Genomic DNA, 12,428 nt, shown 5'->3' with positions numbered 1-12,428 from the left:
AAATGATTTCAACTTTCTCCATCTTTCTATCGGACGGATTTTTTTCTCTATCTGCTCGCTGCACCCGCCGCCGGTGGCTACCAAGTGGAAGGCGGATCGGCGCCTATGCTGTGCTGTGGCCCGCGAGGGCAATACACTTTCCGGACGTTGCCGGAGCCGGATTTCGGTAGAAGCCAGTGGCCAGGTGTGGGGATGCTTTTGGATGATGCTCTACGTAAAGAAGGACCGACGGTTAGTGAAAGTGATTCTTTGCACACGATCGCACGATACGATCGGCAGTGAAACGTCGAGCGTTATGAATTAAGTTTGTTTATTCTTTACTACCCTCCTTCTTCAGCACGACGGCCGGTTCCGGCGTTACCAGCACCACGTGATCGCCTTTAACTAACAGTTGCGGAAGTGCCCGGGTACATATCACATACTTTTTATTGTTCTGCTGCTCACATACCTTTACCGTCGGCAAAGTGATGCCTAGCTGACGGAGACGATCGCTACAGTCCTGGGGCTCTCCGAGCCCGGCCACCCGGTTCGCGGAGTAACGAAACTTTCGGCGACTCCATGATTCCTCCACGTCACTAATGGCCAGATTCCAGTGGCGATCGAAAAGCTCGATGATGCCGGATACGTGCCCCCCGACGCCTTTCTGCTTGCGAATGTAGACCCGGACGCGGGTTCTCTGATCCATCCACTGCTTCAGCGCGCCCAGTGGGCCTTCGGTGCACTTTTCGAGGCGACTGAAAAGGTTCCGCCTGTGTCGCATCGGCCGTTCTACTTTGACGAGACCTTCGTGGTGGGGGAATGATAAGAAAGATTGTGATTGTGGACCGCCAAAAAGGACCTTCAGGGCGCTGCGTACTGTTTTACCTTGCGACGGCTCAAATCTTCGCTTGGGAATCTCGCTGGTTGCATCTAGTTTCTTCTTTTTCGAACCAGCGGCCTCCCGGATTTGCTTCAAACGTACCGCATTAAACGGTTGCTCGAACCCGCCAAGGGTCGTCTGTTTGGCCTCCAAAGTTTGCACGTTGTCGTGTAGAAGTGCCCGTGCAACCGGAACCTTCGTTTTGGCCGAATAGAGGGCTTTCAGAGGATTGAAGCGCCTTCCGGTGGCGTCCAGCTCGGAACTACTGCTCGTTCCATCGGAATCACTTTCACTCATAATCAAAGCGGATAGTTTAAAAAACCAACGAAACAACTTGCGCGAATCTTTGTAAAATGATAACAAATCCGGCTGTCAGAATGTTTCTGACAGCCGGCAACAGAGCCAAAAGAAGCGAGCTGTCATTCTTCGTGCATCTCACATCCAGATGGCAGCACATGCGATACGATTCGAATCGTCGGTTGCACTGCAGTGATGTAATTAAACTATTCCGTCACTCACGTCGCTACTGGGCGGGTTTCTAGCGCACCATGAGTCGTCCGGTCCCGGGCACTATTATTAGATTACGCTCCGCTCACTACTCGCTACTGGGTGGCGCGTACAAACTATCGATTTCAATGCCAATGAACGGTCCCGACAGCACATTGGCCTCGCCGACACGACAGAAGGCCGTGTGCCATTACCCGATCGAAAGTGAAAGCTCGACATCGACATTTTCCGCTACGGGAAATGGAGCGCGGTCGGGGTGAAAACCCAGGAAGGCAATGGTGGCGGGCGGTCGGAAAGAATGCAACTAATTGAATTGTTTCGCCGTCATCACCGATCGTCTTACTATCGGCGGCTGGTCCTGCCGTGCCTTCGAGACGCCAGGCTAGCCTTGACGATTGTTAACGAGTTGTATCCAAACATGTTTGCTTGGGAGCCGCGATGATTCCTGTTAATTAGATTCCTGGCTGGGCTTGCATAATGCGCGCAACTCGACGGCCAGCGTAATGCCGTGCCCAGACGGCCGCGGATTGCGTTGCGGCGGGAGTGGGAAATAATTCTAGTCGATGCGGTGTAGGATGTAAGATCAATTTAACAAGGTCGTCCTTGCGCATATCATTTCCGTGAGAAGTGTTGCATAGCGTTTACCGATTTAACGTCTTCCCTTTTTCTCGTTCCAGCGATAAACCCACTGCCAACACGTGCCTTCCTTCCATTGACGCGTGAGCCAAACGTAGAGCGTAGAAAATGCACCTAGCGCCAAACCTTGCCCAGAGTGTAACGTTTCCGAAATCGCCACCAATCGGACTGCGACCGCCGGTGGACAACGTGAGCGGTTCGATAGTGATCAGAAATCTCCGCGGACATCATTTTCGTTACTTTGGCAAGATTATATTTCGCACGAAAAGCCCAACGATCGTAGCAATCTGTGATTTGAGATAAAAAGTGCCTCGCCGCAACGTGTTCAACTGCCAAACCGAAATTGCATACCTACCCGGCGCTTCGGGGCTATGGTGGCAGCAACCGTCGCCTAGAGGGCGCTACCGTCCGAAGCAGTAACGACGAGTAACGCTTCCATTCGCGACCGAAACGCTCCGATCGCTAACCCAAAAGCTTCGATTCCGAACCCAAAAGCTTTCCTATTCAGCGCGCCGTGCGGTGTGTGTCCCGAGTGCGCTTTTATCCGACGAGTGAATGCGCGAGTGAGTGAGTGCGTGCGTGCGTGCGTTCGTGTATTTCGTTCGCGGTTTTTCTAGTGAGTGTTAGGAATTGTGTGGCTGGGGGGCAACCAAGTGCAAAAGGCTGGCGTTGGCGAGTCTCCGCGGGGGTGGCTCTGCCATTGTGGCGATGCCATTTATCGACGATGAGCTGCTGTGGTCCCCGGACAACGATGGACGGATGGTGGATCTGCAGGCGTGTCTGCAAGCGGTACACCCAAGCGTTGCTCGAATCGGTTCGATCGGTTGTTGCAATTCACGGTTTACTTTGTTTTCACCACACAGGAAAGCAACCAAACGGCAAGCCAAACGGCGGAACTGGCAAACGGTGGCTGTGATCTGAACACGCTCGAGGAACAGTTGGACAACGATTCGGACGAACTGTTGCGGCAGCTGACGGAAAACACCTTCGAACTGGAACAGTTCTTTCAGGACTTTCCAGCAACCGAAATCAAAGTCGTAAGTCCCCAACTGACCAAACGGTAACACATCCATTTCAAACGATTGCTCTCTTTTGCAGGAGGAAAACAATAACGATCTACAGCTCGATGAGGAATCGAGCGGCCAGATCTTCCTCCAGAACTGCAGCCAGTTCCTGTCGTCGGCTGCGGCGGCCGCCCAGCTGAGCGCCCTATCCGTGAACGATTCGAACGAGCTCGATGGATCCGGTTTGGGGCGGCTCTGCTCGAACGATCAGCTTGTGGGTTCCGGTGGCCTTACCACACACCAGCTGCAGGAACAGTTGCTCCTAGCACAGGCACAAGGGTTGCTGCAACAGAACCGCTTCAACAACTCCCTGCTTGCCGAAAAAATCCTGCAGAATCACCATCAGCAACAACAGCAGCAACAGCAGCAACAACAGCAGCAGCAGCAACAACATCTTCTCCATCAACACAACCATCCGAATGTCGTTACCAGCCTCGATGCACTAGGGGTGCCGTCCAGCAACAATCATCACAACAGCAGCAACCATGCCAGCAGTAGCACCAGCAGTAGCAGTAACGGAGGCAGAGCCGGAAAGCCGCCCGATATCGTCATCAAAGGTGGGACGTTTGCTTTCATTTAACGGTCATTTCGAAATGGTTTTTAAAAACATTGAAAATACTACATATCTGTTAGAACTAAAGTCTTTTCATAGTGATTTGAGCGATCCCCGTATCGACCCCAATTTCTAGCTACGCAATAGCCGATTATTAAAACGCAACAACACGACGTAGAGAACGGTAACAGGTTCATTACTACAACTTATCGCAAAAAACAGCAACCGAAACGGAAGCACAAACCGTTGAACGGTCGTGCAATGCGATGCGCCGTGGAACGACGCAAATGTTTTTGATGAGTGTGAAAAATAAATCAAAACCAGTCCCGACACACTACCCTCCACGCCACGATCCGTTGACGATCGGATTTACAGTAAAAAAAAAACGATTATGCTAACCCATTGCCAACCCAGGAAAGGTTCCTCATTACTCATGCTAACGTTGCGGACTGCGTCGCACGTTGGGTTCCGATTTCGGCCCGGGGTTTTGGTGTAGCTCCTGGACTAACCGGGAAGTACCCTGTCGATACGGCAGTTCAGGTCAAGTGCACTGTCCGAGCGACGCCAATTTGAGTGTCAGCAAAAGTGCGATTGCATCCGTTAAAAGAAAGCTCTGTTTGGGGTTTGGATTGAGTTGGTCGGCCTACGGTATGCGCAGCGCTGAATGGAAGTTTCGGTTGCCCGGTTTGGCTGGCTCAAATTTCCGATGGCCGTTGGGCAGGTTTTTCTTGCCCGAACCAGAGCCCCGTTTCTGGGCGACGAATTTCACCCGCGATGTTGTTATCGTTCGGACGTTTCCGCTAAGTTTGCATTTTCCTGTCAAAGACCATGGCGTACAAAGGGAGTCACGTTGGGCTCGTTGAGTTTTGATACGCCTTTGGCTTTGACTGGTCTGTGGCAGCGTAAATCGTAACAAAACGGGCCTTGGGTATTAGATATCTGACACAGGGTGAGTGAACTTTCATGGGAACCGCATCACGTGTACGACATATTTTGTGATCTACGGAGTTGCAACATGATTCGGTTGCGCATTCTTTGCCTGTGGCCGAATAATGATTCTTTCTTGTGGCCGAATAATGATTGAGATTTCTTCCTGAAACCCTTCCAGTTTTAGCTGCGCAAGCTTACGCCATTTGATGGGTTAAGTTATTAAAATTTGAATTTGGCTATATGATCCCATTTTAAGATCGATCAATATCGTGATTTCGACCGTTCGCTACATTTGTTTTGATCCAGCTCCATCCGATCCCCTATCGTATTTAACGCAAGGATCGTTAAACGTGTCGACGCCATTTCGGAGCCAACAAAACTTGAAACCCCGTTCGAAAGGCTTGATCGGATGATTAAATTTTTATGTTTCGCGCTCGTAATGCTTGCACGTGCGTACTTTAATTGAAGCGCACCGCCAGCCACGGCCGGACATTATCCAATCGAATCGCGGCGGACAAATCGCCCCCGGCTAGAGGCTAGGGCTCCAGGCCACTGCAGACCGTCCATCGACTCACGGTTCTCCCGTCGGATCTTACGAAACAATCAAATACCCGGTGTCCCGGTGCTCCGGGTCTCCGGGTGGTGCGCGAAGAACTTCGTTGTGATGACGATTGTGTAACGCTTTAATTTGGACCGTTTTTTTTTGTTTCGGGCAGACCGTCGCTCCTGTGTCTTCAGCAGTAACTGAGTATGTTTCGTATGCTTCGACTGCCCATTAAAAATGCAGAAACGTGCTGAAAAGTGGAACAGATCGTTGCAGCAAAACGGAAGTGACGATTGCCTTTTGGGCACCACAAATTGCCGAGTCCCGGGAGGGATGCTGAAGAAATGTGTGTCACGAAGTCAAATTTATCACGAGCCTCGGGGCATCGTAGCTCTTTTCCTGCGTTACGCGCGCTTCCTGTCGATCGTGGATGCGACACGAGGGGGAACCCCGGCAACCCCGGAACCACTTCCGCCAATTTAGTTTCGATTTCGTTTGTTTTCGTTCGTTCAATCATCCGCTCTTCGAGACCGTTGATTGGGAGATGTTTGTTTAAAACAAACCCTCCGAAGGCACTGCGTTGTTGACTTTTGCGAGACAAATGTACCGGTTGCAGGTCTGGATTTTCCTCGTGACATCAACGTGCGACAATCGATGACAAATGAAGCGAAAATAGTGTGAAAATGAAGTGGATTAGTCACGAGCGCGTTAGTTCACGGTGCTGCGCACTGCTGTCCGTGGTGCGTTGGGCACGATCGTGTTTGGTTTGCAATTTTTCAGTGTCTTTTTACGGATGTGTTCAGGGCGGGTGTTTGGGTGTCTTGTCTTGTCGCCCGTAAGAGGTACAAGCCTCTAGCGGCCAGATGTTGTGAAGCTGGCCGAGAAGCACGGCGATCGTTTGCGGCCTCTGATATTTCGTCGACAGTCATCTTGAGCAGACTTTGGGTTAAGAGGGTCGACAACCCAGCAGGGAGTCAAAAGACTGAATTTGAGTGTGGTTCTCTTTCCGTTTTCTTCTGCCTTTTCGCTTTCTTCCAGCAGTTTGCTAGAGATCATTAGAGTCATGTTCGCCTTTGCAGATACGCATGCCGTCGTCTATGGGCGCTGACCCACTGACGATTGCACAACCAAGGCGCATGAGAAAGGAAACGTTAGTTTTTGTGAATCGATCACTTATTGGTGACCGTCTTTTGCCAGTTTAATAGTACTAACGTAATTGCAGCCGCATGTTTTACGGTTATTTGATGAAGCAAAGCATCAATTACTAAGGGGCTAGGCCCACGAAAGGGTCAAACCCGTTCGAAGATGCTGCTCGATACCTTGAAGACATCACCGACCAGTGGCCGTGCTTGATCGTGTGAAGAATCACATCTTCAGCCTAATAACGCCTCCGATTGTGTAGGTTTCTCACCACCACCGTAAGGGTCACCCCGGCGGGGGCAAATGCATCGCCCCGAGGGTGGGTTCCTTTCCGTTGAATTCCTCCCCTCAGGTTGCAGAAACACGCCACCGGCCCCACGATGTCACGATGGGGAATCGTTTTGCGCAATGAGTGGGGTCAACGTTTTATGTTCACGGGAGGGAGCTTGCCATTCTCCGGTCGGTATCGCTGGACCCGCACGACCCGATCGACATGTTGTAGCTGAAATTTGCCGTGATATTTAAACGAAACGACACGTGATTGATTCGCGGCGTCGAAGCGCAATCAGTTGGCTCAATACATAAAAAGAGTCCTTTAAATGTAGTCATCAATTGAAGGGAAGACTTAGTGGATATTCGGTTCTCTTGTGTTGCCATTTGGTAAAAGTTTGAACCAGGATCGATCAGTGGACCCGGGCCCACGAAAACCGATCATTTCTACCCCCGAAGGTCACGTACTTATCTCAAGAAGCTGCTGCAATCAGGCGCTGCCATTAAGTTTGGAAGTGAAACGATAATAAACACGACATGACCTACAATTATGTCACATCGAGGAAGGAAATGCAAAGCGTAATCAGCAGGAGCTCTCTTAAACCAGTCGCTGCCTTCTTTCTGGTCTCCTTTTTTCGTTTTCCCACTTCTCTGCCTTTCCGATTCGTCCACTTTTGGCGTGGAGTCACTGTTTTCGAGTCGCCTGAGTCCGTTCGGTTGACACTTTCGGAAGTTCGCTCCGTCGCAGAGTGAACGTGATCAGCTTGGAGGGGGCGCAAAGGAGGATCGCGGGGGAAGGGGGATGGATTGGAAGGTGCGGTCAGTTTGGTGTCACCGGCAACGGTAACGACCGGGGCGAGGGCCTCGCCACTGGGTCACGGTTAACTGGCCAACGGGTGACCATTTTTTAGCCCGCTTCGGATCGCTCGTTTGTGAGCCCCTCTCTCTCTCCCCATCTCTCTCTCTCTCTCTCTCTCTCTCTCTCTCTCTCTCTCTCACTCACCATCTCTGGTCCTCCCACCGAAACGATCACCGGATCCACCTGTAAAATCGATCAATCGAAGCGAGTGCGGCGAAGGTGACTTTCTTTACGGGAAGCCAATTATGATTGTGGCTGAGGCAACAGCAACAACAGCGACCCACAAACTGGATCCTTCTCCGTCGCCAGCCCAACGGCCACAAACCGGTGCGTGGCGGATAAGGTGTTGTCCGCAGTCCGCGACCACCCGTCTGCGTCTCGCGCGCAAGATGGAGTCATTTCCGACTAATTAATTGCAGCCCCACGCGAGACACTTGGGCCCACCAGGCCGCGATTAGCGCCAATCACACATGGCCCACACCGAGACTGAACTGGCTGGGGCCACCGGGCAGCCGATCGTTCGGGGATAATCGATCAAAATCACGATTTAATCTGCGTTCCACGCGCCCGTCACCGATGTTGCTTGTATGTTATTGTATGTTTGTTTTTGAGCACATTGTGTCTCGGCTGGTCGATTGGCCGAGGCAATGATTTATTTTGAGACCCGTACCCGAACACTTCTTTGACTTCAGTAAGGGGGACTTGGTGGTAACATAGTTAAGTGTTTCGGTGGAACACTTGACCTTTGAAACATTCAATTGGTTTGTCAACAATTTTCGTAGAACAGAACTCGTTCGAGCATTATTTAATGAAAGATTGAGCATATTTGACTAAGGATATTTTGACGAAGGCTGGCGTTTTGACCTTTTAAAAAACCACAGTTCGGGTAAAGGTACCTTCTTCTTGATTGAACCAAACAATATATCTAATTTGCCAAATGTCCCGACGTGAAAAGTCAACTTATCGAAAGCCTGAGTCGCTAAATCAATTTCTAAAGCAAACTCCGATCCGAATTCGACGGAATCGGAATCGGTCGATGATTAATTAGGGGCGAGCATTTCACAATAATCCGTCATAACGCAAGGGGGGCTTGTCAAAAGCACCTCCGGCTCACTGCTTCGACGGCCGGCCGGTGTCGATTTATGCAAACCACGGACGGACCACGGGCCAGTGAGATTGAGCTGTCATTCGGAAAATCGAATCCGATCGCTAACGGGTGTCTGCATGTCTAGCGCAGAGCTTAGTGCGGGTCCCAGCTTCGCATTCTCCGCCCGTGTTGCCCGTGGGAGGCTAGCGACCGGCCGGCGCTACTCCAGGATACTGAAATGGAAAACCACTCCACTCCACTCCATTCCACTCCACTCCACTTTTTGGTATGCCAGGAATTTCCGACACCGCGCTGGCGGACTGGAGGTGCGTGGTGCTGTCACGGCGCTGGTGCAATTGATTTGTGGCCGACCGACTAATTGAGGTCAACACAGCGAATGGGCGGGTGAGGAGGCCCCCTCCAAAAATTGGATGTACTGACCGGACATCCCGCCGGGCAAAACCGGAGGTATCCTTCGGCACGCACGCGGGGTTCAGTGTCCGGCGTGATTGGCGTAACGGTAATGGCGCAGTCCGTGGCGCTCGCCAAAACAATATGTAAACGATGCACTCCTGCAGCCCGTGTTCCCGTCGAAGGGTAGACACTCTCACGCGCCAAAGCGGTGCGTTCTAAATACCACGCGTGTCCGTCCTGGACGCCATGTTTTGGGGCCAAACTCGCGATCGGAGACACGATTCTAGATTTTGCGCCAGCCACGCAGCGCCACGCGGCGAGTGACACGGTCCGATAAAGGTCACGTGTCCTTTTACCTCTCAAGCGCTCTCAGGCACTGGCAGCGCTAGCCTAGGTTGTCCTACTTTGTACGGAGCACCCCCCCGTGAACGGAGTGACACGAAGCCGTCCCCGTGCCCCGGTGCACCGATGGAAGCTCGCAGATAAAAGCTTCGCAGAGCTTCTCGTTGACTTGATGTTAATTGGATTCTTGTTTCGCTCCGACTCGGTGTTGTTTGTTTTAGGGCAACATAGAATTAAGCGTGGCCTGCAGATTGAGTAGAAGAGTTGCCGTAACAGGATGCATTCGTGGTGTAGTTACTCCGCGAACTAGTTAAGAGGACGGTAGACTATCTTGGGACCCTCTCATCGCGCCGTAATTTGTAGTCTTGCTCAATCGCAACATCCCTGTTTTGAATAATGAAACAGGAACTCAATCTCCTAGAGGATCCTTCCCTTCTTAATTGTACATGAAGCGCTGGGACGTACTTCCCAGAATTTTAAAAGACGCGCTCCTTCTTCTGTCAAAAATTTTACATTGCAAATGTCGTCGTCACCGTCGTCCTGGTCCTGGTCGTCGACATTTGAAGGACCATCGCGCGTCTAGGTTTACAGGGCGCCGGACCTGGGCGACATTCCTGGGGACCTGGGGCACGAGCCTGGAATGGGCCCGAAGCCCGAAAGACAATAGCACTTCATTCTGGCGACGGGCCCCAGGACATGAGACAGGGCGCAAGAAGACGGCAAAACAAAACCATTCACCCGGCGGGCAGGAAGCCACCCCAAAAGGGGTGGCGCAAACAAGAAAACGGGAAAACCCGACGGAGAGGAAAAACCGGATCGAGGTCGAGATGGAAAAGATAGTGAAAGTCTGGGTCTAGTTCTGGGTCTAGTTCTCGGTCCGCTGGGCGCTCGGTAGGAAAATGGAAAATTGTCATGCAATCATGGTGTCTGGGTGTCGTGTGTCCTGCCGAGACCGATCAACTCGTCGCCGGTGTCGCTGCACCGGAAAGCAGCGTATTATGCACACCAAAGTGGTGAGACCAAAACCGTTGCGTATTCGGATCCGGATCACATTCACCGGTTTCGGTATGCAGGTCGCATGCACAGAACCAGGACAAAGACCTTCCCGAATGGAGCTCCGTTCCAGGGAGGGGGCCCCGTGCCATAAAATTCCGGGCATGCGTCCCCGTCCCGCTGGGAAAGCGGGAAAATTTGAATAGCACGGGGCAGCTCGCGGTATATTATGCAAATTATTGGCACCGGAGAACTGGTGCGCGAATATCTTCCCGAGAGAAAATCGAACCCCCGGGCTCCCCAGATCGAACCCAACGGTGGATCGGGATGCCCGTTAGAGCGAGACAGAAAGCGAGAGAGAGAGAGAGAGAGAGTTATGGGCAGGCGAATAAAGTAAACCGAAAAATGTGTGTTCTGCACATCGCATGCACCGGTCCGGCGAGGGAAGGTAAATGAAAAATTATGCTCCCGAACCCGTTTATGCTCGCCACATTCCTCTCTCCGCTTTTCTTTTTGGGACCCCAAATCGACCTGAAAAAAAAAACAATAATAATAATGTTGGGAAACCAGGGAATTCGTTAGCGAAACCTGGGGGTCGAACCGCAGCGAACGGTGGCGCAGCGCGAAAGTAGAATAATGACAAGAAGCAGACGAAAGCAATAAAATTTATGATCCACTACCGCTCCGCTCCGGCCGGCCGCTGCGAGGACGTGCCGGTAATCCCCGTTCCGTTCCCGTGGCCACCGATCGTCGGAAAATAGGACAGCAAATGTGACGACGGAGACGACGACGACGCGGATCCTGCCGAGGGAAATGCATTGGGTCGGATGGGTCGGAGGACTTGAAGCGGAGAGCCCAAGACGCCGTACGAAGCTCCCGGGAACGGACACGAAATTGATTAGAAAGGGAGGCGTCTCAACGTGGACTGGAAAGTCCTGCGAAGGGATGAGGTTTTCCCGGGAATCCCATCAGACCACTGGCTGGGTGGCTGGCTGGCTGGCTGTTCCCCAGCCACCGGCCATTATCATCGTCATCATCGTTATCAACCGCCCGTCGTCGTCTTCCAAATTTAGTATCCTTTACACGGACCGAGCGAGCGAGAGAGAGAGAGAGAGTCATTGTCACTGTCACCGTCGACAGACAGACACCAGTGACCGGCCAGACTGAGCCAGACAACCGAGACACAGGACACCCGACCCCGAAGCCGGAGTCGTAAAAGGGCGGCGACGGCCAAATAAAATGCCACAACGGAAGGATGCCACCACCCGGCCCTGCCCTGCCCGGCCACACGCAGCGCACTCCACCAGATAGTAGCGTTGGAACCGATTGAACCGAAACCGGAGTCAACTGGAGATGGTGCTGCGGACCAAAACAGGGCAATCGGAACATCCGCCCGTGCCGGGAATCCGGGAGCGCCGGGAGGAAGCTATTTAGCTCGCCAGCCGCACGTTGCCACTCACCCCGCCGGGCGTTCTGGCAATTTAATAGCCATTTGCCGTGGCCGTAGCCCGTTCGGGGCACTTGGCTTTTTACGACAACTCCGTTGACAACATGCAGGGCGGGCGAAGCGAGCGGTTATATCTGGTGGACGGGTTTGTCGCAGTGTCCTGAGGATCGCCATCGGGCATGTACGGTGGTGCAGCGATCTGCATCCTGGATGGGTCTGTGATGCCAACTGGGCTGCTGCTGCGCTGCTTCATTTCTCTCGACGCGAGCAGAATTTTTACTGCCTTAAAATTTTACTACCTTTTACGGGACGGTTTTCTCCGCTCGAGTGTTGGGCTTTCCCGGCATCGATTCGGCTTCAATGGGAGTTTTAACGATCCGTGTGTGAGTCCATTACGGTGGGGTCCCAACACGCGCCGTATGAATATTGAGCAAAGATGCGGTGGAAAGCGAGTGATAGTTTTCGAGTGGTCGTCGGGTCACTTGATGGCAGGCCAGGCGACCGGATGTTAGTTTAGAAGTGGAACGGTTGGACCAGCAAGCCAATGGCGATCCAAAACAGCTCACTGATCGTGGAAACTCACTTATCATTCGAGTTGCTTAAAGTTGCTGTCGGATTGGCCCCTCGAATGTCCAATTGCCATGTTTCGTACCGTGATTCACCAAACATTAGCAGAGCCTTTAGTTCTCCTTTTATTGACGCCTGTTTCAACTAATAAAATTAATCCACCGCGGGCAACATTGACTGGCTCGTTACGGACACGAAACGGAACAAATCGTAAAA

The 12,428-nt window shown here is 52.1% G+C and overlaps 2 protein-coding genes across 2 annotated transcripts; one reads left to right on the top strand and one right to left on the bottom strand.

Annotated features, from left to right (window-relative positions):
• Positions 1-310: 310 nt before the first annotated feature.
• LOC131215885 (U7 snRNA-associated Sm-like protein LSm11) lies at positions 311-1,156 on the bottom strand. The gene is made up of 2 exons (XM_058210281.1): positions 865-1,156; positions 311-783 (listed from the first exon to the last, which is right to left on the bottom strand). The coding sequence occupies exons 1-2, from the start codon at positions 1,154-1,156 to the stop codon at positions 311-313; spliced, it is 765 nt and encodes a 254-aa protein (XP_058066264.1).
• Positions 1,157-2,710: 1,554 nt separating this feature from the next.
• LOC131215884 (ecdysone-induced protein 74EF-like) lies at positions 2,711-3,646 on the top strand. The gene is made up of 4 exons (XM_058210279.1): positions 2,711-2,791; positions 2,866-3,039; positions 3,101-3,423; positions 3,499-3,646. Exons 1-4 carry the CDS (start codon positions 2,711-2,713, stop codon positions 3,644-3,646), a joined length of 726 nt encoding a protein of 241 aa, XP_058066262.1.
• Positions 3,647-12,428: the final 8,782 nt, after the last annotated feature.

This window comes from Anopheles bellator, chromosome 1 (assembly GCF_943735745.2).
Source record: "Anopheles bellator chromosome 1, idAnoBellAS_SP24_06.2, whole genome shotgun sequence".
NCBI classification, from domain to species: Eukaryota; Metazoa; Arthropoda; class Insecta; order Diptera; family Culicidae; genus Anopheles; species Anopheles bellator.
This window is presented reverse-complemented; position numbering and strand designations above follow the sequence as displayed.